At 37.0% G+C, this 23,637-nt stretch overlaps 2 protein-coding genes across 5 annotated transcripts; both read left to right on the forward strand.

The window, feature by feature from the left end:
* Positions 1 to 437: 437 nt before the first annotated feature.
* On the forward strand, positions 438 to 10,264 carry LOC148045638 (uncharacterized). Of its 3 annotated transcripts, none has more exons than XM_087716858.1 (3): positions 438 to 549; positions 4,854 to 5,090; positions 9,950 to 10,264. In XM_087716858.1, exon 2 carries the CDS (start codon positions 4,868 to 4,870, stop codon positions 5,060 to 5,062), a length of 195 nt encoding a protein of 64 aa, XP_087572984.1. In that variant the 5' UTR covers positions 438 to 549; positions 4,854 to 4,867; the 3' UTR covers positions 5,063 to 5,090; positions 9,950 to 10,264. The 3 variants fall into 3 exon arrangements, with proteins under 3 accessions (XP_087572984.1, XP_087572983.1, XP_087572985.1); XM_087716857.1 differs by having other exon boundaries at positions 445 to 560; XM_087716859.1 differs by having other exon boundaries at positions 447 to 549; positions 4,858 to 5,090.
* A 36-nt stretch (positions 10,265 to 10,300) lies between these two features.
* MKKS (MKKS centrosomal shuttling protein) lies at positions 10,301 to 22,282 on the forward strand. 2 transcript variants are annotated; one of them, XM_014058892.2, is made up of 4 exons: positions 10,301 to 11,285; positions 15,853 to 16,028; positions 18,376 to 18,486; positions 20,732 to 22,282. In XM_014058892.2, exons 1-4 carry the CDS (start codon positions 10,301 to 10,303, stop codon positions 21,170 to 21,172), a joined length of 1,713 nt encoding a protein of 570 aa, XP_013914367.2. In that variant the 3' UTR covers positions 21,173 to 22,282. The 2 variants fall into 2 exon arrangements, with proteins under 2 accessions (XP_013914367.2, XP_087572982.1); XM_087716856.1 differs by lacking the exon at positions 18,376 to 18,486.
* The last annotated feature ends 1,355 nt before the right edge of the window (positions 22,283 to 23,637 follow it).

Genomic DNA, 23,637 nt, shown 5'->3' on the forward strand with positions numbered 1-23,637 from the left:
TAAAGCTCAAAATTTCAAAAATATTTTAATGTGAATAGGTAACTCTTGGGTCAAATCTCACCGGTATGACACATCTGTTTCTTTTTATTCGCCCTTGGGATGCTACTCCGCTTAACCCGGGGTATTTAATATAGCTAAGAACATGTTCCCGTCTTTTAATAAACCACTAATCTATTCCATGCTACGGGGAAATCCTAATAAAAGACATGTGATTAACAAAATTAAGGAATGTTTGAAACCGATCCCTCAAATTCACGCTTCAATTCAAATTGAATAATTTCCCTCCTATGATTTTTCCGGTCAATTGTATTGTAGCCGAGAAGCTACTCCGCGTTTTGATTTTTGCATTTCCATTTCGCCTGAACTACAATTACCAGCATGCATCGGAACATCGATTTATCGAGGTTTTTTTAAATCTCGCGGTGTATCTTGGAATTTGTAGTTTCTGCCTTTCTTTCGTCTCCATTTCCGGAAAGCCTGACGAGTGGAAGATTGAACGGCGCAAGGATTGTGGGGCAACTAGAGTGTTTTGCTTTTCCGTGCTGCAACGTAAGAGAGAGGTATTGGGTCGAAATGCACTTATGGGAAAGGACGGGTGACAATTTTTTTTATGTAAGACGGGGGGGGGGGGCGGAGTAGAAGCATCTGCCACTTGTAGCAAAAGGCAAACGGGGGTGCTAATTAACTAGAGCATTTTTTTAGGATCCACAACCTATTGCAGAGCAGATTACAGCATGTTTTACGGTGTAAAATTCCATCTAAATGACACTACCTGCCTAACTAACCAAGCCTGAGCTCAAAAAGATGAATAGGATTAGATCTGCTTAATATTTGAATGGAGACCATCGAGATATACTAACTAGAACTGTAGATCAGTTCAAAGTTCAACGCCTTTAGTGTCATTGTACACGATGTATACAACTGAATTGGTTTAGCCTCTACTGGTGCAGTCCATACAAGAATAAAAGAATAATCCAAGTAGTTAGGGGGTGGGGTTAGTCATACGTTTCCATATGTACGTCATATTCTATGCAACATGTATATTACTCTGGTGCACCAGTGAAATTCATCATATTAATCTGTTTGTGTTTAGGAGTGTTTAGGAGTATGAAGTAAAAAAAAATGAGAAGACAATGGCAACTGAGAAAACACGGGGTCTTGTAGTCACCAAGCGTAAAACTTGATTCAGAAGAGATTTTACTGTGAACTATAAAAACAGTACACTGTTGAATCACAGATAAAACCTTGGATGAAATCACAGTGTGTTTCCCATACCAAATGAAGCTTGAGCAAAATCTTTATAACATTTTTTCAATGACCCAATAATATCACTTGCCAAAAACCCATTCTCTCTTACATAGCTCATCTTCAGGGCCAACTATAGGGACAGTTGTATAGATGCAACAGTTTTTCAGATAGCCTGGTTGAACAGTCCCACTTGCAATCTGAAATGATACAACCCAGATAACAGTTAATATTTCATTCAATCCTGGGCCTAATATTAACACTGGGGTGTTAAGTGTATCCTCCACTTTTGGAGATAGTAAGAGGGATGAGCTCTACCTCACATTGTACTTGTGTACTTGTAACTGCAACAGGATTATTATGTATGTGGAAGCTGGCTATTTGATTTGAAATTTTGCACGATCTGAGTTTCTGAACTAAATGGAACATCCCTTCAGATAAGGCAAGCAGTCTGCTGAAGACTATCCTTTATTCCCATGCAAAATGCCTAATGTGTCATCTACTTGCCAGCTAAAGATGAAGAGAAATTATGGAGGTGGCCAAATACTGAAATTATGGAGGTGGCCAAATACCGAAATTAGCTACATGATACTTTATTTCTTTATTGGTATAATTGGAATATTTAACATGACAAAATAATTACAGATCTAATATCCAAAGGTCAAAGCAAGTGAGAATATTGTCTTGCCTGACTTCTTACATTCATAATTGTCACTTGTCATTTGCAGTTGCTAGTAATAGATATTTAAATAACCCGGGGGCTGTTTTGGGCATAGATTTCAGTATACATGCACACAACTTGAAACTTTTTGATATTTCTTCAGAGTGGCATTTGCTATTTTTTAGAGGAAGCCATTTATATCCCGAGGAGTTGGGTTTTTTTTTAATGACTTGTTTTAAGGAAATAGAATGTCTTTCCACCTGAAAAATGGAATCACTTTACATAATACAGTAAATAAATTCACATGCAGAAGCTGACTTTTACAGGCAGTTGGTATTTGTTGGGTCAGAATGAATAGTAAAACATCTTTTTTCCCTCTGTGCATGCTACATTATTTTGAACATCCACCTGCTTTCTTGCACAGCCCATCTCACATAATAGAATAAAATATTATTTATTATCCAAAATTCAATGCATTAGATGTAGACTTGATGTCCTCTAGATGGATGTGCTTCTTCCTTTTACTCAAAGAATATTCTGGTAGAAGAACTGAGTGGTAGCTCAAGCCTCTGGAGTTGATCATGGGGGGCGGGGAGGTGTGGGATGAGGGGGAGAATCTGTGAAGTTTGTCTTGTGTTGCAAAACTTGGTTAGCCAAAATCCACAACTAAGAAAACTAGCTTCATCTTCTATTTATATGCAAATAAACCATTCTTTCCTCCCCAGTAAAAATATGCTGATTTAAATAATTGAATTAAATCTGTTTCCATATTGATATGTAATTCCTGAGCAGGAAGACATACACTAATTATTTTGCTATAACAAATTATATACATATAATTATGCATTATTTTCTCTTTGAAGTCAGCTGGATGTAAAATGTTTTAACTATATATAGATTGCACTTTAAATATGCATGCTAATTTTTATAATAATCGAGTTTTGGAAATTAGGCTCTTTTCTAATTTCTTCAGCAAAGAGTGTCTTAATCGTAATAGATGACTCATTAGTATATGCATGTTTTATATAAAAAGCAGATTTTATTTTAAATCAAGAGGGCTTTAAAAAAAAATCTTTGAAGTGCAGTCCGATATAGATTAACTTAAAAATTGGTCTGATTAAATTTAATTAGAATTATTGTCAGATAGAATTACAGCTTAATACAATTTATTTTTTTCAAAAAATTAACATTTACATTTTAAATAAGGTGGGAAAACAGAGTAACGTGGTGATCTGTTGAAGTAACCTAGAAATAAGGAGAAATTTCCTGACAGTGAGAAAGTTAGTCAGTGGAACAACTTGCCACCAGATATTATGGGTGCTCCAAGACTGGAGGTTTTTTAAGAAGAGATGGACTACCATTAGTCTGAAATAGTTTAGGGTTATCTGTTTGAGCAGGGGGTTCGACTAGAAGACTCCAAGGTCCCTTCCAACTTTGTTATGTATTTCCCCTCCTTTTTTCCTTGTTGATTTTTTTTTTTTTAGTTTTCTATGACTTCAACAAAGAGTATTTTCTGACTTGATTAGCAAAGGTAACAGTCCAGATCTGTCAAATGTCATGCCAATTTTAGATCCAACAGGTGCAAGTCAACACCGATTTAATTCTGAAATGTCCATTTTAAGCTTATTTTTGAAAACATATTAGGGTAATTCTTTGTAGCCAGGCAGGGCAGCCATTCTGATTCAATGTGCAAAGTGTACATATGTAACACCTGCTGGAAACTTTTACCCGAGATATGTCTTTCTCCCATTTAGTACTGCTCTTGAGGACTGTCGGGAAAACCCGGGGGACAGCGGGAAACAGCTGCTTTAAGATGTTTCCAATAGGTGCTTTGTGGACATCTGCCCATCATAAATCACATTTTGCCCTTCAAATCAAGATTGCAACCCACCCCTAGTTCGCCGCATGTTTATGTTCATGGAACACTTTATAGAAGTGGAGGATGGGGGGGGGGATATAGGATACTAGTGAAATCCTTGTGTTCATTTAGATAGGGAAAATGGTGAGTCTTAACATTTTAAACTATATGAACTACATTCATGTTCCTGAATGTCCACTTTGACCAGATTATCCAATATATACATATATTTTGTTTTATCAACAAGAGCAAAAATACAAAACAAAAAACAAAACAAAAATAAACACAACAAAAGAAAAAGAATAACCCAAAGATCAAATAAATCTAACATTAAACATAAAGAATCCACCCTGTCTGGATGTTGAAGAGAAAATAATAATTTTAAAAACCTGATAGATTTTTCCCTTCACTTATTTAATGGATCTACAAATAGTTGTAAGCTTTCCCATCCTTATTTAATAAAAAATACTATATTAAATAAACAAATTCCAGATGGAAAAGTCTGTAATAATCAAATCAACCCAATCAATTTCCCCTCAAAAAAACTTCATCTAAAAATTCCCAGAGAGAAGGATCTCTTCCTGATAAGCCAGTGTTCTATATTATGTTCTCAAGAGTATTGTGAGCATTGCAGCCCAGCACATTGGTAGGCCTAGAGGAACGTCGTCCATGGGGTCACGATGGGTTGGACACAACTTCACAACTAACAAAAGCAAGGTTGCAGTAGGCAGTTTTATAGTATTATTCTGGTTTGCAAAAGAAAGAAGATAGGATTTGAGGAGTGGTGGAAATTTCTAGTCAAATGTCAAGTATAATTCTCATTATTTCTCATGAGAGATCTGATTTGGCCTTTTATATACACCGTTACAGCATAGGTCATACATGTATTGCATGAACATCTTTAAAAACAAATCTTCCCAATATTTATGGCACTTATTTCTGAGAGAGAAAAATACCATTAGTATCAACAGTCAATCAAATATGAACTTGTTATATAGTAGGTTGATGTTGTTGTTGGTGGTCTGAGTGATATGATTTGATTAACTTGTTTAGTAGAACATGCTCAAATATCCCAATTTCTTTGCATAGGTAGTGATCAGCACATGGGTCTTAGAGACTTTTGGAAGAACTACCGGTTTTTCATTGTTACAGGAACTGGCATGGTGCTTATACATTGGGGATGGTATAAAATGAAATCCAATCCCCTTTTTCAACCAAAAAAAGACGACTATTATTATGATGACTCTCACATTGTGAGATATGTGCTGCAGCAGGACAAAGAAAATGAAGGGAAGTAATTGTAAACTGCTACAGAATGATTAAGAGGTAAGTACAGAACCATTAAAAGGCCACAAAAATACAGGTACCGTATTTTTGAGAGTATAACACGTACCTTTTTCCTGCAAAAACAAGGGTGAAAATCTTGGTGCACCTTATACAACGAATACAGCATTTTTGGCCTACTGAAACCCTGCCCTCTTTGCAAAAATGGACATGCAGAGGGTTTGGGAGGCTTGCAAAGTAGTCCTGAGGGCTGGGGAGGGCAAAAATGAGTAAAAAATGGGCTATCTGTCCTGTTTTTTTTGCCCCCTCCCCAGCCCCCAGGAGCACTCTAGAAGCCTCCCAAAGCCTCTGCATGCCCCCTCTTTTTTTTGCAAAAAAGGGGTCGTTTTTGCGGGGGGAAAAGGCTGTTTTTTGCTCCTTTTCTGTCCCCCAGCCCCTGGGAGCACTCCTCTTAAGGGCCTCCCAAAGCTCTGCATGCTTCTTTGTTTGCAAAAAATGACCAGGTTTTTGCTTGTTCTCCCCCAGGTCCCCAGGAGCACTCTTCAAGCCTCCGAAAGCTCTGCATGCTCTTTTTGTTGTTGTTGTTGTTGTTTTGCAAAAAATGAGGCTTGTAGAGGGTTTGGGAGGCTTCTAGAGTGCTCCTGGGGGCTGGGGAGGGGGCAAAAAAAAAAAGAGGACAGATGGCCCATTTTTGCTCTCCCCAGTCCTCAGGACCACTTTGCAAGCCTCCCAAACCCTCTGCACATCCATTTTTTAAAACTTTTTTTTTAAAAAATGCCTCTTTAAAATCATGGTGCGTCTTATACTCTGGTGCGTCTTATAGTTTGAAAAATACGGTACTCCTTGACTTATGACCACAATTGAGCCCAACATTTCTGTTGCTAAATGAGGCATTTGTTAAGTGGGGTTTGCCCCATTTTACCACTTTTCTTGCCACAGTTGTTAAGTGAATCACTGTAGTTGTTAAGTTAGTAATGCATTTGTTATGTGAATCTGGCTTCCCCATTGACTTTGCTTGTCAGAAGGTTGCAAAATGTGATCACATGACCCCAGGATACTGCAAATGTCATAAATATGAGTCAGTTGCTAAGCACCTGAATTTTGATCACATGACCATGGGGATGCTGCAACCATCATCAATGTGGAAAATGGTCACGTCACTTTTTTCAGCACTGTAGTAACTTTGAGTGGTTACTAAACAAATTATTGTAAGTCGAGGATTACCTATACAACCATTAAGCCAACCAAAGGAAATGTTAATGAACAACTAATCTCTTTAATTTCCTACAATCTGTTCCAGAATTGATGCCTCTTCTTGCAGAACTGTGGTCTGGAATCTCCCTGTAGGTGGCATACTAATGGTCCACAATAGATGGCCTTTAGTGTCAAACCATAAGGAAGCTTTCCTAACATAGGCATAAATGTCAACATCACAACTTCTGTGAGAAAATCCTAAGACCAGGAAATGAACAGACAGCTAAGGACCTGCTTTGCTGGCATGGCATAGAATTTTCTCTTGGAAAATGAGGATTAGTAAAATTTAGCAGAACCAGGGAGTTTCTGATCTGGAGATGTTGCTTCTGTAGCAACTCATTGATTGTCCTCAAGCAATTCATTTTGTCAGAATTTTATCCTGTTCTCGGGGGGGGGGGGAACCCATAATACAATATAGAGTTCTGGGGAAAAGATTTTGGAAAAAAGCATAGGGATTTTAAATACTCAAAATGGACAAATATGCAAGATAGTATATTATAATTTGGTGCTCTGGCCAGGATCCATTACAGGATTAGGCAAGAATCCTATAGGAACAAATAACCTCAATATTGATTGTCTCTCTTTTTCTCTGTGAAAATTGTATAGTTTGATAGCCCACAGCAATATTTTAGCCTTAAAAGTTTGAAATTTTTCTTTTCCATGATCTCTTTATAATACTTACAACCATAAACTGGATTTGATAGGCATATTCTTGCCCCCCTCTCTTTCTTTCTCCCTCCCTCCCCCCCTCTAATACACATAAACACACATATAGATGATATATGTGTGTGTGTGTCTATCTAGTATACTCCCCTAGCTGGTTAAATTCACCAGCCGTTTCATTTTTCATCAGTTTACAATTTTTGTACATGTAGCAGAACCAAAATATTAAGCAATATTCATGTGATGCTGAACAGCTGTGGTTCATCTGCTACCTTGGCAGAGCTATTACAAATGCAGCTTTTGAGCATAATTAATAACAGCACACACTCTGAACTCATTAAAGCAAAATTTGTATCTGTGCCCTTATTCAAAATCATGTATTCTTAACCTGCCTATGTCTGTGATATTTTTTTAAAAAAGCTTTTATCTTTTAAGATAAGACTGGTGCAAATTAAGAAAAGGAAAGTTCATAGGTAAAAGAAAAAAAATAAAGAAAAGGGTATATAAAAAGTGACTCTCCTTCCGGAAAAGTACAATTTTATTAACACCTTCTGTAACATTTCGGTAAAACAAAGATCTCTTCTTTCCATGCCTCAGTCCTAATCAATAATCAAATTATAAAAATTCATCATTTGGTCCTAATCAGCAAAAGTCTACCAAAAGTAGTAACTTATTATATTTGTTATAATAATATATTTCAACTTAATATCATATATAATATTATATTTCTATGTAATCAATCCATTTTGTATTCCAACTTGACACTTTTTATATTGTAAAATAAAATAAATCTCTCATTTATGAACTGATCTTTAAAGTCTAGTTGTTCAATCTTGGTCAAAAAGAAATTCCATTAATAGCTATCAGAAACCATAACATATATAACCTCTGATCATATATGTTATTTCATCATAACCTCTGATCAAATAAATCCACTTTGAATTTCTTCTGTTTACTTTTCTTGATCTTTAAACCTGTCAAATAATATCCCACTGGCTAATTTCTTATCATTTTCTTTCTTTCAGGAACAATTACATTAGTTTAACACATCCCTTTTATAAATCCAAGATAAGAAGACTTTCCAAGTCACTCTTCTGATTTACTGTTTGTATCTCCTCTTTAATTATTAAGATATCTGCTGGTTTCATTTGTAAATTCATTGTGGCATCCACATTTTCTGGCATTATAAATTCATTTTCAGACCCTAAGCATCTTTTTCCATATCACTTTTGTAATCTGGCATTTTTAAAAAAAACTAATCCACATTCAAATCAACCTCAGCCTATTTTATTCAATAAAATGTTGTTTTTCTATATCCCACTGTTACAATATCAAACAATCTTGTAAATAATTGTTAAGTACTGTGCTCCAAAACAAACTTAATTTCTTTTATAGCAAAACATATTGCTCCATTGTCTTAATAGGTCTCTTCTCTTTTAATTGTAATCCTTAGTTCTCTCTAGTTTGCTCTACTTAACCTTCAAAGTCCCTTCTTAGCATCTGTTTCTTTTCCAATCAGTAAAACATTCCCACAGGAGGTGGTTTCTTGTGGTTAATTTCAAAATCTTCATGTATTCTTTTATAAACTTTTAAACATCCTTTAGGAAATATTCTTTCAAGTCCATCTACCCCATTAACTTTCCAAAATCAATATTCTTTTGCTGTATTCCCAAAATTAAAGTTCAATTCCATGTTAGTGCCAGAATGGCAACATGCTGTTTTATGTGGATGCCCCAGTTGGTTTGGGGTATCCTTTAGTTGCCTATGTTTAATGACTTCCAGATATAAATTGGTGCTCAAGCTTTATGCTGTAACTGATAGAGTTAGATAGTTGTGCTAGGGTCTAGGACAACGTTGCACCCATCTTGCAAAGGCCAACTCATCATGGGACAACTCACTATGGCCAACTCTCCCTGGGACAATCCACGTGGGATAACTCAACACAGTAAATGTTATCTGCCACTGTTTTGTCTACATTATTTCTATTTTTGTCAATGGAAATAATGTCAAAAAACCAGTAGCGGATAACATTGTGTTTTCCTGCATGGAATTGTCCCTCCATGACTTATCCTGCTGCAAATTGACCATGGTGAATTGTCCCCAGCAAGATGGCTGTGCCGGATTGGCCCATTCAGGTTGGACTATTTCTTTCATTCTGATTGCAAAAGTTGAGGCCTTCTTTCGAAACCACCAAAATTTAGACTCTCTTGCCAAGTATTCCTGGGGCAGTTATTAGAAAACAGTGTATGAAAGATCTGACACAAAAATTGGTCAACTCCCCCCACCACCACCCTCAAAACAGTCATGGTAAAAATCTTGGCTTTTGTGATTTCTATTTAGCTTGTCAAACCAATAGTTTTCTCTCAAAAAGGACATTCCACATTCCTGGATATAGTATCATTCAGTTGGATACCCAAGATCACACATCTAGGATGTGGCTATGCCCTTTTTATTATGTATATACAGTGTGTATACATTCTGTTCTTTAATACAATAAAATCTGAACATTCTTGCAATTGACACAAAACCTTTTCCAATAAAGTTTAAATTAATCAATGTCATATATATGAAAATATTTTAAATATCACTAAACAGTTCAAAGGATTGCTAAGATATGAGCTTTAAAAATGTGTAAAATATCACTTTTATTTGTATACCTCTAAAGAGAAGAAATAAACTCTGTAAATCAAAGATTGAGTGCTTTATTGGCAAAACTCCATAACTGCCCACTGTTAATGCTATTTTTCTCCATTATGCTTATATAAAGGATTATGGTGAGTAATCTGAGTTGGCAAATTATCAGAATGTTTTCCAACATGCAAAATATTCATTCTATAATTATACCTCATTTTCAGAGATTGTTTGCCAATAGTTTTCACTGAAATAAGTTGCCTTAATAAATGTATTTTTCTGTGTTTATAGTATTAAGAGATCTCTTTTCTTCCCCTCCTTCTTATAGGCATAATCTCTCTTATTTATTATAGGTCTGATGGAAAGATGGAAGGCAGCTGGAATAGTAGGAATTGACTGCCCATGCCTGGATTTTTATTCATTGGTGCCCATGTTGGCATTTACCATCTACCCAAAACAGCAAAGCTTTCTTCAAAAACAGGTCATGGAAATGAACTCAAACGGTGTGGTTGAACGAAGCAACTTCGGCAATCATCACATTGATCACATTGTTTAACATCAAATAAGTGCTGTTAAATCCCTTTGTTGTATCATTGCCTGCAAAGAAAACCCAAGGTCTCGCATGCCTATGTATAATGATAATTAAAAACTGGTTTGTAGAAATGGAACTCTTCTAAAGCTTGACTGGAATTTTCTCGGGAAAGATGTCTCGGGCTGATGTTAAAAAACCTTCCCTCTGCACCACTGGACCTTTAACTAAGGAGGTGATTAGCCAGGCTGTCTCCACGTTTAGTAAGATAATGAGGTCCTCCTATGGCCCCACAGGTAGGCTCAAACAATTACACAACGGCATGGGAGGATACGTTCGTATTTCATCACAATCTTCGGTTCTGCTGAGTAGTCTTTGTGTCACTCTTCCCGTCTTAAAGCTTCTGGTAGCCTCTCTGCAGAATCACCTGGCGCTCTTCGGGGACAGTGGCTTATTTACTGCAATTTTTTGCTGCAGCTTGCTTGAAAAATACGAAAGCTTGAATATGGCTCCATACCCTTTCATTAAAATTAGCAAACATATTTTGAGCCTGTGCCTTGACTACCTTTCATCTGAAACTTGTGGTTGCCGAATACCGGTGGATTTCAGCAGTTCTAAGCTTCTCCTTAGCCTGGTGCGCAGTATTATATCGAGCAAACGTGCTTGCATGCTTAGCAGGAAGGAGGCTGATCATATCAGCATATTGGTGTTAAGAGCCTTTCTGTTTACAGTCCCCCAAACTGTGGATTCTAGTGCCGTGCTAGGAAAATGTCATTACATACCTGTAAAAAATAAGAGAGTTATGGATTCTACTGTCTATCCTGGACTTTTAATTGAAATGCCAGAAATGCATCTGATTCCGCCTTTCAAAAGAACTCCTTCAGGTCAGATCAAAGTGGCTCTGTTTGGCATGTCTATGTCAGGAGATTTGTCTCATGCCGGAGAAGGAGCCATAGTTATCCATCATGGAATTTCTCTAGAAGCCGAAGTGTTGGAGCAGTTACTCAGTGTAGGCAGGGAAGTAATAACTGATGGTGTCGGCCTTGTGATATGCCAGAAGGTCATCCACCCAACCTTGAAGCAGTATTTAAAGGAGAACAATATTGTTGCTGTCGAGAGAGTTGGAATAAGAATGATGGAGCCCCTGAAGAAAATGACAGGTAATGAATAAGGTTTCAGACATGATCACTTCAGGATATGATCCACAAGAAAATGGGATGTGGCAAACCATCAGCAGAAATCTTTCCTTTGTCAGTTGCCCACCTATCCAAATTGCAAGTGCTAGACTGTTAATTGTGCAATAGTCAGGTGTTTGACCTATCTCTAATCTCATACCATACATTTATTTGCTTAGTTAATGTATTTGCTTTCCCATCTCATGTGCATAACTCTGGGAGGCTAACAATTAAAAACATTAAAGAACAATCAACTTTAAAACAACAGAGTTAACATAAAGTAACTTAGCAACTAGGTAGGAATACTTAAGTTAACACAGGGAAGACCAAGAAACAAGCTCACCCATACTCTCCATCCCAACTCACTGACAAAAGCCAAGTTTTCAAGGGAAGACCACTTGGGGGAGATGAGATTCTAGAAGACAAGTCCCATGGCAGAAAAGGCTTTGTTCCTGGATCCCACCAGATGGCACACTCTTTTGGACAGGACCATAAGTATGCTTTTTCCACCAGATACCACATAATGGGTAGACACCAACTATTTCAATAACCATTGCTTACCTCAGGTTTTTTAAATTACAGCTCCTGTAAACAATTGCTTCAAAATGAGTTGAACCTAACCTGATTTCCATTCCACAATGATAAACCCTATTAAAGCAAGATACGGTATCTTATTATTCACTTTTGTTTACACGAATCCATGTGAAGCTTTCTAGAAAGTGCCACACTTTGTGTTAAAGGAAGAGATCATGGACTACATTCCACAACTCGAGTGATCGGGTTCACAAGCACACCAAACTAAAATAAATTCCTTCCCTTATCCTAGGCAATACTATCGATACATTCCTAAAATATTTGATATGCAACATCATTGAATAATTCAATTGAAGCATCTGTGAAAAAATATCCAGGATTTAAAGGACATCACTTGTTTTTAACATAAACCGCATTAAAGTCGGTCTTGGTAGATCCTAGAATTTGAATCACAATCACGCATTGCCACAAAATGTAATTGCATTCAGCAGTATTAAGAAATAAATCATTTGAAGCACTATCTAATTACTATGCTCTACTGCAACTTAGACTGAGCCTTTTGGACATACTTTAACTACAATTTTGGATGCAGCTAAGGTAGAAACAAAATTGGCTCCATATAATGTACTAATGAAATGTTAATGAAAATCACTTGTGTTTCAGCCTCTTAGAGGATTCAACTCTCATAGTCATATTTGCATTTGGGAAAACCATGGTGTTTTGTCCATGTCCAAAAAAAAATTAGATGTTTTGTCTGGACCTATCATAGTTTTCTTCTCAAGTAAGAGATGTCATTTTTTTCATGACTATTCACCATTCGAACAGTGGTGAAATTCATTTTTTTTAACTACCGGTTCTGTGAGTGTGGCTTGGGGATGGATACTGCAAAATCTCCATTCCCTCCCCACTCTGGGGCCAGTCAGAAGTGGTATTTGCCGGTTCTCCGAACTACTAAAAATTTCCGCTACTGGTTCTCCAGAACCTGCTGAATTTCACCCCTGCATTTGAATCTAGAAAGATAGGCTTCTTTGAACATCTCTATCTACTGTTTGCACGGGGTTGTCATTGCTTCCTCACTTGATTTTCCTTTGTTTGATTTTGATATACAGTAGCAAATTGTTTTTTCCACCTTATTTTTTCACTTACAAAAGATTCATATTTTTCATTTCTGACCATGAGAATGGTATCATCACAGGTTGTTGATGTTTCTCCCAGGAGCTTTAATTTTTATTTTTTCTAGTTCGGTGTCTCTCATGATATATTTTTCATGTAAGTTAAATAAAAGGTGACAGTCTGTAACCTTGGGTTACTTCTTATCCGATTAATTGCTCCATGTTCCATTATAATTGTTGCTTCCTACAATTTATTCCGTAGGAAGATATGATAACCCAGCCTAGGTTTTTAAGGGCTTTTACAAGTAAAAAGTCAGTAAAGAAAAATCTGTTCGAAATTCTCTTGCCTTTTCCATTAGTCATCAGATGTTAGCACTGAATCCAGCTAGTAGAGCCAGAAATTCTCATGTATTATTTAAGACTGGATAGCAAAATCTTAAAATATTAATCTTGCTAGTATGTTAGAAAAGTACAATTGTTTGAGAGTTTGAGCATTCTTTAATATTGCTCCATTTTTTACATTAGATTACAATTCTATCTTTTCCATTCCTTAGTAATAAGACCTAAGATTGTTGGGGACAAAATGCAAATAAAGTTTGAACATTGTAAACCATCCAGAGAATATGGGACAATATATAAGCCTAAATGCTATTGCTATTTGTAAGATTTTGAACAGTTATGATGGTATTTCATCAACTTCTATGCCTTTTCTATCGGAAGTATTTTTTGCTAAGAAGTAGATTTGCTGAGGAGAATTTAATTTAATTTTTCAAAATGTCCAACCAGAATAATGAACAAATTTTTGTGTCTTTCATCAATTTTGACTATTTGTCAATTCCTCTTTATATTGATACTGTCTCTTCTTAACTACCAGTACTGTTTTTCTCCCATAGAACTTTTCTTTCATCTTTTAGGCCCACATTTTCATATACGTAATGTTCTTATATAACTCTGAATGCATCAGTAGCAGTAATTTGTATTCTTTTCCTGGCATTTCCGAATGTTTTTCTGTTTGTTTCATCTTCAAACTACAGAGTTCTTCAGGCATTCTATGAATCTAATCCATTAAATCTATTCTTTGTTGGACCCATAATTCTACAGAATATAGCTGAAGTCATAATCTTGTTGCTTTGATTATTTGATTTGTCTTCTGTAGTTTTAGCTGAAATAAAGCTTTTCCATTTGTCTTGCAGAATATATAATCAACCTGATTTCAACCTATTTTATCCATCCATTGACGTCCGTTTGTGTAGTTGTTTTTAAAATTATTGAAAGAAGTGTTTTGCTACATTGAATGTTACTGGCAACATTCTCTTTCTTGCTTCATTCCTTACAGTGAGATTAATTTTTCTGTTGTTCCACATTTTCTTAAACTTTCAATTTTAGTATGGTATGATAAGGTTAATGTAGATCTTAAAAATCATTATATTACTGTGCCATGTTGAGAATTTGGAACTGATATAAATCCAGACTACACCTGAAAATGCCTTTATGGGTCTCAGCACAAGAAACATACTAAACGAATGAAACAGTAGGTAAAGAAAATAATTAACATCAAGAGTTTTTGGAACAGGAACATGGAGAACATAAAATGAAATCAAGAGAACAAGTGATGCAAAAGGATTTAGATTTCAATTGTCTTCAGATACACAAGAGAAAGCTTTAAGGTAGATAAACATTTAGAATTGAGCAGCAGAAAACAATTTGCAGTTGAAATATGTAGAAATAATGAACATGTAATTGCTAAGATGTATAAACTTTTCTTGAAATTTGAAACAAGAATAGATAAGAGTACGATAAAGTGGACTAAGAACTTTGGATACAATATGCAGTGAGAAAATATATGGCTAAAATGACTGAAGTTTAAATTAAATCAGCAATTAAAAGAATTTTTATGGCATGTTGTACCATTAGTATATGGCTCCAGAACAATTGTCTAGAATGCTATAAAGAAGGGGTGTCAAACTCGATTTCATTGAGGGCTCCATCAGGGTTGTGTTTGACCTTGGGCGACTGGGTGTGGCCAGGGTAGGCGTGGCTAGCTTGACATCAGTCATGCCGGCCCCTGTGGCGGCCCAAGCACTCTCCCAGTGAAAATGGGTTCCCAAGTGCTGTTTTCAGCTGCGACAGCCTCCTGCAACCCTTTGCCAACGAAAATGGAGCTCTGGAAGACAGCTCTGTTTTCGTTGGGGGAGGCACCATGGGTCGGTCCTTCACTGTTTCCAAGGCCACCTTGCGGGCCAGATCTAAAGCTGAAACCAGAACTTACCTTAAGCTGCAACAGCCAGTTTCCAGGGCCATCGTGGGGCTGAGCAGAGGAGCCTACAACAGAACAGCAATAGTAAGGTTGCCTTCCACAATATTGAATAATGTGTGTCCAATCATCTATCATATTTACGGTATCTGAAAGGAAGGTGACCTGTTAAAATGATTTCCATTTCATCCCTTTCAAAGAAAGATTAGAAATCAAATAGATTAGAAAAACTGCTGGGCCCATATGACTCTCTCACTGTGTGTGTGTGTGTGTGTGTGTGTGTGTGTGTTTATGATGGATAATGTTGATAATCCATTGTAAATTGATCTTTTTTATTAGAATAGTTAAGTCTTTGACTATCACCAAGGCATCTTAGAGCAATAAATCTCACAAATTAATGTACGTGCTTTGTTTCTGAGATTATGCTTTCATAATATAAAATTTAATTTTCATTTTCATTTAATTTTTGCAACCTATTAATTGTAAGGTGTGTTCAAATTCCCTTCCTCTATTTCTTGCCACAGAACATTTTAAGAACATAGAAGCTTAGAAAATATCTGTTTTTATCCCAAATAACTTTTCCAGCAGTCATTTAAAACAGGCTTCTTTGTTCATGGGATTATACATGCCTTTATTTTCTTTAATTGATTAGGTTCTCAGCCAATACCTTCTTTACAATTCCTGTCTCCTGCTTGTTACGGCCAACTGAAGGACTTACAGACTCAATGTTTTGATTCAAAATGGTTCCTGCATCTAATTCCTGATCAGCCAGTTGTCTGCAGTTTGCTACTCTGCAATAGGAATGAAACAGCATGGGATGAACTAAAGGTAATCTCTTTATATATCTTGCAGAAAATAGTAGATGAAGGTTATTAGAAGGCTAATCTAGTGGTTAATTCTCTACACATGAAACCAATAATGACCTTAGACCATGGGTGTCAAACTCGCAGCATCACCAGTGATGAGTTCCTACCGATTCGGACCGGTTCAGCCAAACCATTTGTGGTTTGGCTGTCTGGAACCAGCAGCAACCCAGGCCAGCCATGCCAATTGTCATGAGTTTCCTCTCTTTCTTGTCAAGCGAAGTGAGGCTGCAGGTACAAGTATACGCCTCTTTCAGCCTTTCCATATACAGGTAGTCCTTGACTTACAACAGTTCATTTAGGGACCATTCAAAGTTACAACAGCACTGGAAAAAGTGACTTTTTACCATTTGCAAAGGTCGTCACAGTTATGACCTTCGCAGCATCCTCATGATCTTGTGATCAAAATTCAGATGCTTGGCAGCTGATTCATATTTATGACCATTGCTTTTGCAACCCTCTGACAAGTCAATGGGGAAGCCAGATTCACTTACCAATTAGGTTACTAACTTATCAACTGCAGTGATTCTTTTAACAACTGAGGCAAGAAAGGTCATAAAATGGGGCAAAACTCCCTTAACAACAGAAAATCTGGGCTCAATTGTGGTCATAAGTCCGAGGATTACCTGTATTGTGAAAATATAAATAAATGGAGAAGATCATGAATGTGACCTTAGGGGCTTCTTTAGGAAAAAAGGTAGAATAAAACTATAATAATGTAATATTTGGACAACATTGAACAAGTAGATATTTGACAGTGTTTTGGACAGTGAGTGTAATTGTTCTTATGGGGCAAATATTCTAGCATTCTGTCAGAGAGTCTGATGAAATCAGACTGAGAGGCATTAAATTGTGTTTCTTGATTTACAGCTGCTGCTTTTAACGACTATTTTAAGGAAATTAGCATGATGAACATGTTGGCACAGAAATCTTCTCAAGAAAAAAAAAATAACACCTCTTTTTATCCAAGATGAGGTGATAAAAGAAAAATGAGAAATGATTAGATAAATGGGACTTTGCAAAGTGTCTGCAAATAGGCTAAATTCCATTGGGATTAACTCTTGTGTTTGTTTAAATCAAGAGATTATTGGTTTAGTTGCTGGAAGTTAATGGGGTTTCCATATCACATGCTGAGTGCAATTGTCTGAGCAGAGTAATGACAGAAGATATTGTCAATTCTGGTGAGAAAAAGAGTGGAGTAATCCTTAGAGTCAAGAAAATCTCTCCAGTGCCTGAAAGATAGATAATTGCCAAAAGGAAGGGAAAAGAAACAAAACCTTTTGCAGGCTTAATCAAAAGCAAGCATTTCTAATGGTAGAAGGGCATATCTCTTACTATGCACAGCTTTATCTGACTAATTATTTGGCTGCAAGCTATTGAATCACAATTTATGCCATGACAATGGTTGCTATGTTCCTGATATTAACACCTATTAAGCATGGATGGGACATAACCTGGGATCTGTAATCCTTGTTTGGTTTCTTCCTCATTTAGCGACCGTTTATGATGGTGGTGAAATAGTAATTTTATAGCAATCCTTGTATTTGCATACAGACCTTCATGGTTTAAAAAGCAAAGGAAAGCTGAATTAAAATTGTACACATAGTCATGGTTTTACTTAGCAACTACTACATCACTTAATTTGACTTAAATTGTCTATCCCAATTGTGATCACTACACAAGGATTACCTGCATGGTTTGCTAAGTATTTTAAATGTTACATTTGTTGACTTTCAAACTGTGTAAAAGCGGAATGAAATACCTGGAACAATCTATGTTAATCTGTAGGGTTCCACCACAAAACCGCGGTAGACTAAAGCACGTGTGACTAAAGTGCGGTGACAAAACCGCACCGTCAAAACCGCGCGACAACAGCGCGCCGACAACAGCGCGCCGACAGAAGCGCGCTGTAACATAACCCTAAAAATAACCCTAAACCTAACCCTAAACCTAACGCTAAACCTACCCTAAACCTAACCCTAAACCTAACCCTAAACCTCACCTTAAGTTAAATCGCGCTTCTGTGGGCGCGCTGTTGTGGGCGCGCTGTTGTGGGTGCGCTTTTGACATCGTGGTTTTAGCGCCGCGGTGTTGGCGGCGCGCTTTAGTCTACCGCGGTTATGTCGTGCCACGAATCTGTAGTGTCACTGAGAAAATAAAATGGGATAAGTAGTATACCTACTAAACCAAACCAGAATTCCTTTGCAGAAAAGATAAATTAATTGGAGATATATTTTTTTCCGATTCTGTTTGGAGGGGAAAATATCAGCTTCTATAATACAAGTATTTGGTGCTTTTCTCCCCCTCTGCAGCTTGCTTGTCAAACTGCAGAACGTGCTTTGCAGTTAACAGTCAAAGATCCATGGATTTTGCTGGGCGGAGGCTGTACCGAAACTCATGTGTCCTCCTACATAAAGCACAAGGTTTGAGAGTTTCATGGGGGGTATTTAAATTATTTAAGGCTGATAGTACATACTGGTAATAAGTATACATGCATAAGTACACATATGAGTTTGAGTAGTTTATTTATATGCCGCCCTTTTCCCTGGGGGGACTCAGGGCGGCTCACAATTCGGAAGGGAGGGAGGACAAACAGATTAAACACATAAGACAGTACATCATTAAAAGCACAACATTCATACAATTCGGGTGGGTTGCGGTCTTTAACCCCAGGCCTGATGGGACAGCCAGGTTTTAAGGGCTATGCAGAAGGTCTGGAGGGTGGTGAGGGTACGAATCTCCACGGGGAGATCGTTCCATAGGGTCGGAGCTGCCACCGAGAAGGCTCTCCTCCGCGTGGTTGCCAGTCGACATTGACCAGCAGATGGAACTCGGAGGAGGCCTAATCTATGGGATCTAATTGGTCGAGTGGAGGTAATTGGCAGTAGGCGGTCTCTCAAGTACCCAGATCCACTACCATGAAGGGCTTTGTAGGTGACAAGTAGCACCTTGAAGCGTACCCAGAGATCGACAGGTAGCCAGTGCAGCTCGCGGAGGATAGGTGTTATGTGGGTGAAACGAGGTGCACCCACGATCGCTCGCGCGGCCGCATTCTGGACTAGCTGAAGTCGCCGAATACTCTTCAAGGGCAGCCCCATGTAGAGCACATACATATGAGTACAGATGAAATACCTTACTGAGACCACATGCTGTATATTATATAACATTTAATGCATGTATGTCTCTATATGTTTGTATATTATAAAATCAATATTAAGGCTATGGATAAAGCAAGGAAAAGATAAGGTAAGGTAAGGACATTGTTGAACCAAGCTTAATTACTAGTGACTTCATGCTCATGTAATTTTCTGAGCAATAATGCAGAAATGATTTGCCGTTGCCTTTTCCTGGCTTTTAAGTTGTTTGGATTTTTGTTGTTGCTGTTGTTCCCAGTATAGCTTGAGATATGGGCTTGGGATATTCTGGAGCTCTCCCATTCATATTAACCAAATCAGGTCCTGCTTAATATTATTTTTTCTGGCTAGGTGTTGGCATCTACTGTTAGGCAAAAGATAAACATGTAAAGGTCCTCTGTTGGAAAATAAATTCAACCCCATTATGTTCTTTGACAGAGCACTTGAAAGCCTCACAATTCTTTTCCAGCAATAATATTAAATTGAGACAGAATAGAAAATATTATATAGGCACCTTTGCTTTTTAGGACTGTAATATTGTACAAGGACCTCTTCATTTTCAGGCAATGAACCTTTCTAATGCAAGAGGACTTAAGGAGGTAGTTCTTAATTATGATTGGTCACCCAGTGACCATATGAAATTACAACAGAACTTCCCGGGGGGTACCTATGTCCGGCTTTTGAAGTTCCAATGGTTGCTTCCCTCCCCTTTGTCACTTCATCACATTTTAGGCACTTGGCAGCTGGTCCACATTTATGTCCATTTGTAAATCCCATGGTCATGTAACCATGTTTTTGATGTGTTTTTTTTTTGTGTAAAAAATGAGAATTTACTTCTGTCTTTCAACAAAACAGGCCCATAGCAAACAATTGATTTAGTTGTAGTAGTTTGTAGTTGAGTTTATTTATAGGCCGCCCTTTTCCCTGAGGGGACTCAGGGCGGCTAACAACTTGTATGGGAGGGGAAGACATACAATAACATAAAAACACAATATATGATTAAAATCAAGCAACAACCACAGCAAAAAAGGTTGTAAAATTGGGTTGGTCATGTGGGTGACTCATTTTACAACTCACATTGACTTACAACCTCGAAGGGCAGGCTCCATTACACTCATAAGTTGAGAACTACCATCAAAGTATTTGACACTTACCTTGGAGTCATAAACCACAATGAGTCTCTTTCCAGATTATCTTAAATTGAGCTATAACAACAATAGCAATAGAACTTAGACTTAGATACGGGTTCACAGTGCTTTACAGCCCTCTCTAAGCGTTTTACAGAGTCAGCCTATTGCCTCCAACAATCTGGGTCCTTATTTTACCCACCTCAAAAGGATGGAAGGCTAAGTCAACCTTGAGCCGCTCAGAATCGAACTCCTGGAGTGAGCTGTATGTTAGCCTGCAGTACTGCATCCCTGTGCCACCATGGCTCTTATATACTGATATCTAGTATTATACTAATAAATGAGCTACTAAAACATAGTAGGTCAATGAGTAACAACAACTTTCATTTTCTTCCTCTCTGTTCTAGAGTTGTAGTGTAACAGAGGGCACCTTGGAAGATCTAGGTTGTTCTTCGGAGGAATTCCACTTAGTAACTGACTGTTTTTGCCACTCACTGGAGTCCATTGCTCGCTCTCTGGAGCATGACAGTGGTGACGTTCTCACTGATACCCATTGGGGTCATTCATGGTCCATTCCACCTAAGATTCCTAGCAACTCGGATTGGTCAGATTTTGTTCAAAAGTGTGGGTGCGGCCTTTGCAACAAACAGGAAGGCCTCAACTGGAAGATGTTAAACTGTCGTTCTGTTTCTTTCCTTCCCCAAAATTGTGTTCACGAGTCCTCTGTAACATCTGCTGACCATCTTGTCCTGGATTGTTTTGCCGCAAAGCGGAATGGTTTGCAAGTTGCAGTTGAGACAGCCCATCTCATTTTAGACATATCATATATAATTGAAGATCGTAATTAGTTGCGTGTGCACATTTAATAATGTATTTGCACTGGCAATTCTAGGCCTCTTTCCAACCACATCCCTTGCATCTTCAGAAAAACCTGTACAAACATTGGAATTATCAAAGTCATGTTTGGTATTTCCCACCAATCTATTACTGGAAGGAAAAAACTATTCCTGCTGCGTTACAGACCCCAGAGAAGCATTTACACATATGCAAGTATCCTCAGGGTGCCATACTTATGGACCAGAAATATCAGTTGCAAATTTGGCTTTTCTTGGTGTAACATAGATATTTTTGTCTTATTTTTGTTTCTTTGCATGTTTGATATTTTTAAAAAAGGCATATGCTACTGAAAACGCTTATACAAATATGTAACATCTTTTGCTAAGATACATGACCACTGTTTGTTTAGAATGTGAAAAATGAAAGATTGTGACTAAACAAAAATTTAATATACAGATAATACCACCAGAAATTAATTTAGCCTCTGTAATAAATGGTGTTACTGATTTTAGCTCACCATGGAAAACATCACATATATATATATAATTGGTTAATAATGCAAGGACTGAAGTGCAACATAATTGGATTCTAAATAATCTATTTTTCAAAACACAGAACAGTCCAAACATAAATGTAAGGTCTAAATTAAGAATATTTCATTTTTAATTTAAGAATTGTTTGATTGAAAACTGGTTTAGTTGTAATAGATTGCTACAGATTCAAAATATTTTTCAAGGGTATGTACAAAAATAATATTTTTTTCCTAGCATCAGCTAAATTAGATATATTACATTGAGAAAAGTGTTTCTCATTTCTTTCTGTTATCTTTATTAATGTCATTGCAGAAATGTTAATATAGGAAATAGATTTTGTTATCTGCTTTTATCTTCCAAAACAGAAAAAGGTTAAAAATGTAAGATTCTTGCCTATTGGCTTTTTTGAGTTAGCTGTTTTAGATTGTAAAAGTTTAGTTCCTAAAGAGGTAACCTTATAATTTTAATTTCCTCCTGTAGTGTATATCCACTATAACTGAAACATCAATTCTGTCTGTTCTCCTTCCATTTAATACATCAAAAGTGTTTCAGATGCAATTGGTAGTAAGAATGGATTGGTCCTGCCTGCTTACAGGGCGGGGCATAACCTTTTCCTAGGGGGTCACAGCAAGATCGACAGCAGTTTACAACTTCTGCGACACCTCATTTTAAAGCCCATAAAAAACTGAATTGAATGAGCTATTAAATGTTAAATTTGCTTTAAGAATGGCTGGAAAATTCGATTGGGAAGAACAAAGGATCATTGACAGAATAAAATGCATTGCCTTTCGAGAGGCACCTCGTTTGAATGCTGTTCGAAGGGCTAATGGTGGTCATACTGACTATTAAATCGTGTCAATAAACTCAGTTTTTGATGGGCTTTCGAATGGTGTATGAATTATTTGTGTTGTTATTACAAGTGTTGCTGTGACCCCCTAGGAAAAGGTTATGCCCCGCCCTGTACAATATAGAGGAGTTGTTTCCGTCTTTGATCTGGGAGTATCCTGGGATATGATTAAAAAAAGTCACAATAGTGGCTATCATAGTGCAATCAAATTGCCATAATTTTTATGTGTGTCTCCTATTATGGCTACCACCCTGAATATTTTTTTTACCAAACTCTGCATGCATCTCTGCTTTGAATATGAACAGCCATATTTTTTCCTAACACAGTTTATATAATTATGTTTTTTTTTAAATAAACACACACACATCTCATTTTGTTACTCTCTTCTTCACTATTATTAGCTACGCAATTTTCAGGTGATCCTGAAAAGTGAGCTGCAAATTCTTGCCTGTGTTTTTTACACCAACTTTGTTTCGTACTTTTCTTCCTGAATTGTTGAAATCAAAAAGTCATTTTAATAAAGACTTTACCTTAGATGGATCTTTGATTATGGTTTTCTGTGTTTAACATGCTTTTTCTTTTCATAATCTGTCTAAAAGAAGAATTTAAAAAATCATTTTGCTTAAAATAAAAATAAAGGACTCACTAATTTTGATATGCTCTACATAGGAGGATATATCGGATGTAAATCGAGTTCCACTTTTCTAAGTGCTTAAAATCTGATTCAGTGTTGTCATTTCCAAGAATATGTCAATGGTGTGTCTCAATTGATAGCTTAGCTTCCACATGTCAACTACATCTGTAATCAAAATACCTTTTGAAACTACATCAAAATCAGGAAATCAGAAAATCCTACTAAACATAATCAAATCTTAACTAGATAACTTAGCTCATGTTATTCTGAATTTCTGCTATCCCTTGGAGTATAATTTATGTAGCTGAGTCTTCTCTTAAGGGTTAGGGTTTATTTTAGTTGAATTCTTGACTAGTTTACTGATGTCTGTATTTGGGGGATACTATTTGCAAAGCAGCATATTAGAATACTCTAATAAATATTCACTTCGTCAGTTCAAAAGATGTGCATCTGGAAGCAATA

This window comes from Thamnophis sirtalis, unplaced genomic scaffold (genome assembly GCF_051295495.1).
Source record: "Thamnophis sirtalis isolate CommonGarterSnake01/CBP01778 unplaced genomic scaffold, rThaSir2_p1.2 scaffold_5, whole genome shotgun sequence".
Taxonomy (NCBI): domain Eukaryota; kingdom Metazoa; phylum Chordata; class Lepidosauria; order Squamata; family Natricidae; genus Thamnophis; species Thamnophis sirtalis.

Coding starts and splice junctions, on each gene's coding strand:
- LOC148045638 (XM_087716858.1), top strand. CDS start 4,868: ATGGGTCTTAGAGACTTTTGGAAGAACTACCGGTTTTTCATTGTTACA.
- MKKS (XM_014058892.2), top strand. CDS start 10,301: ATGTCTCGGGCTGATGTTAAAAAACCTTCCCTCTGCACCACTGGACCT. Junction 11,286..15,852: donor GCCCCTGAAGAAAATGACAG/GTAATGAATAAG, acceptor TTAATTGATTAG/GTTCTCAGCCAATACCTTCT. Junction 18,487..20,731: donor CCTCCTACATAAAGCACAAG/GTTTGAGAGTTT, acceptor TCTCTGTTCTAG/AGTTGTAGTGTAACAGAGGG.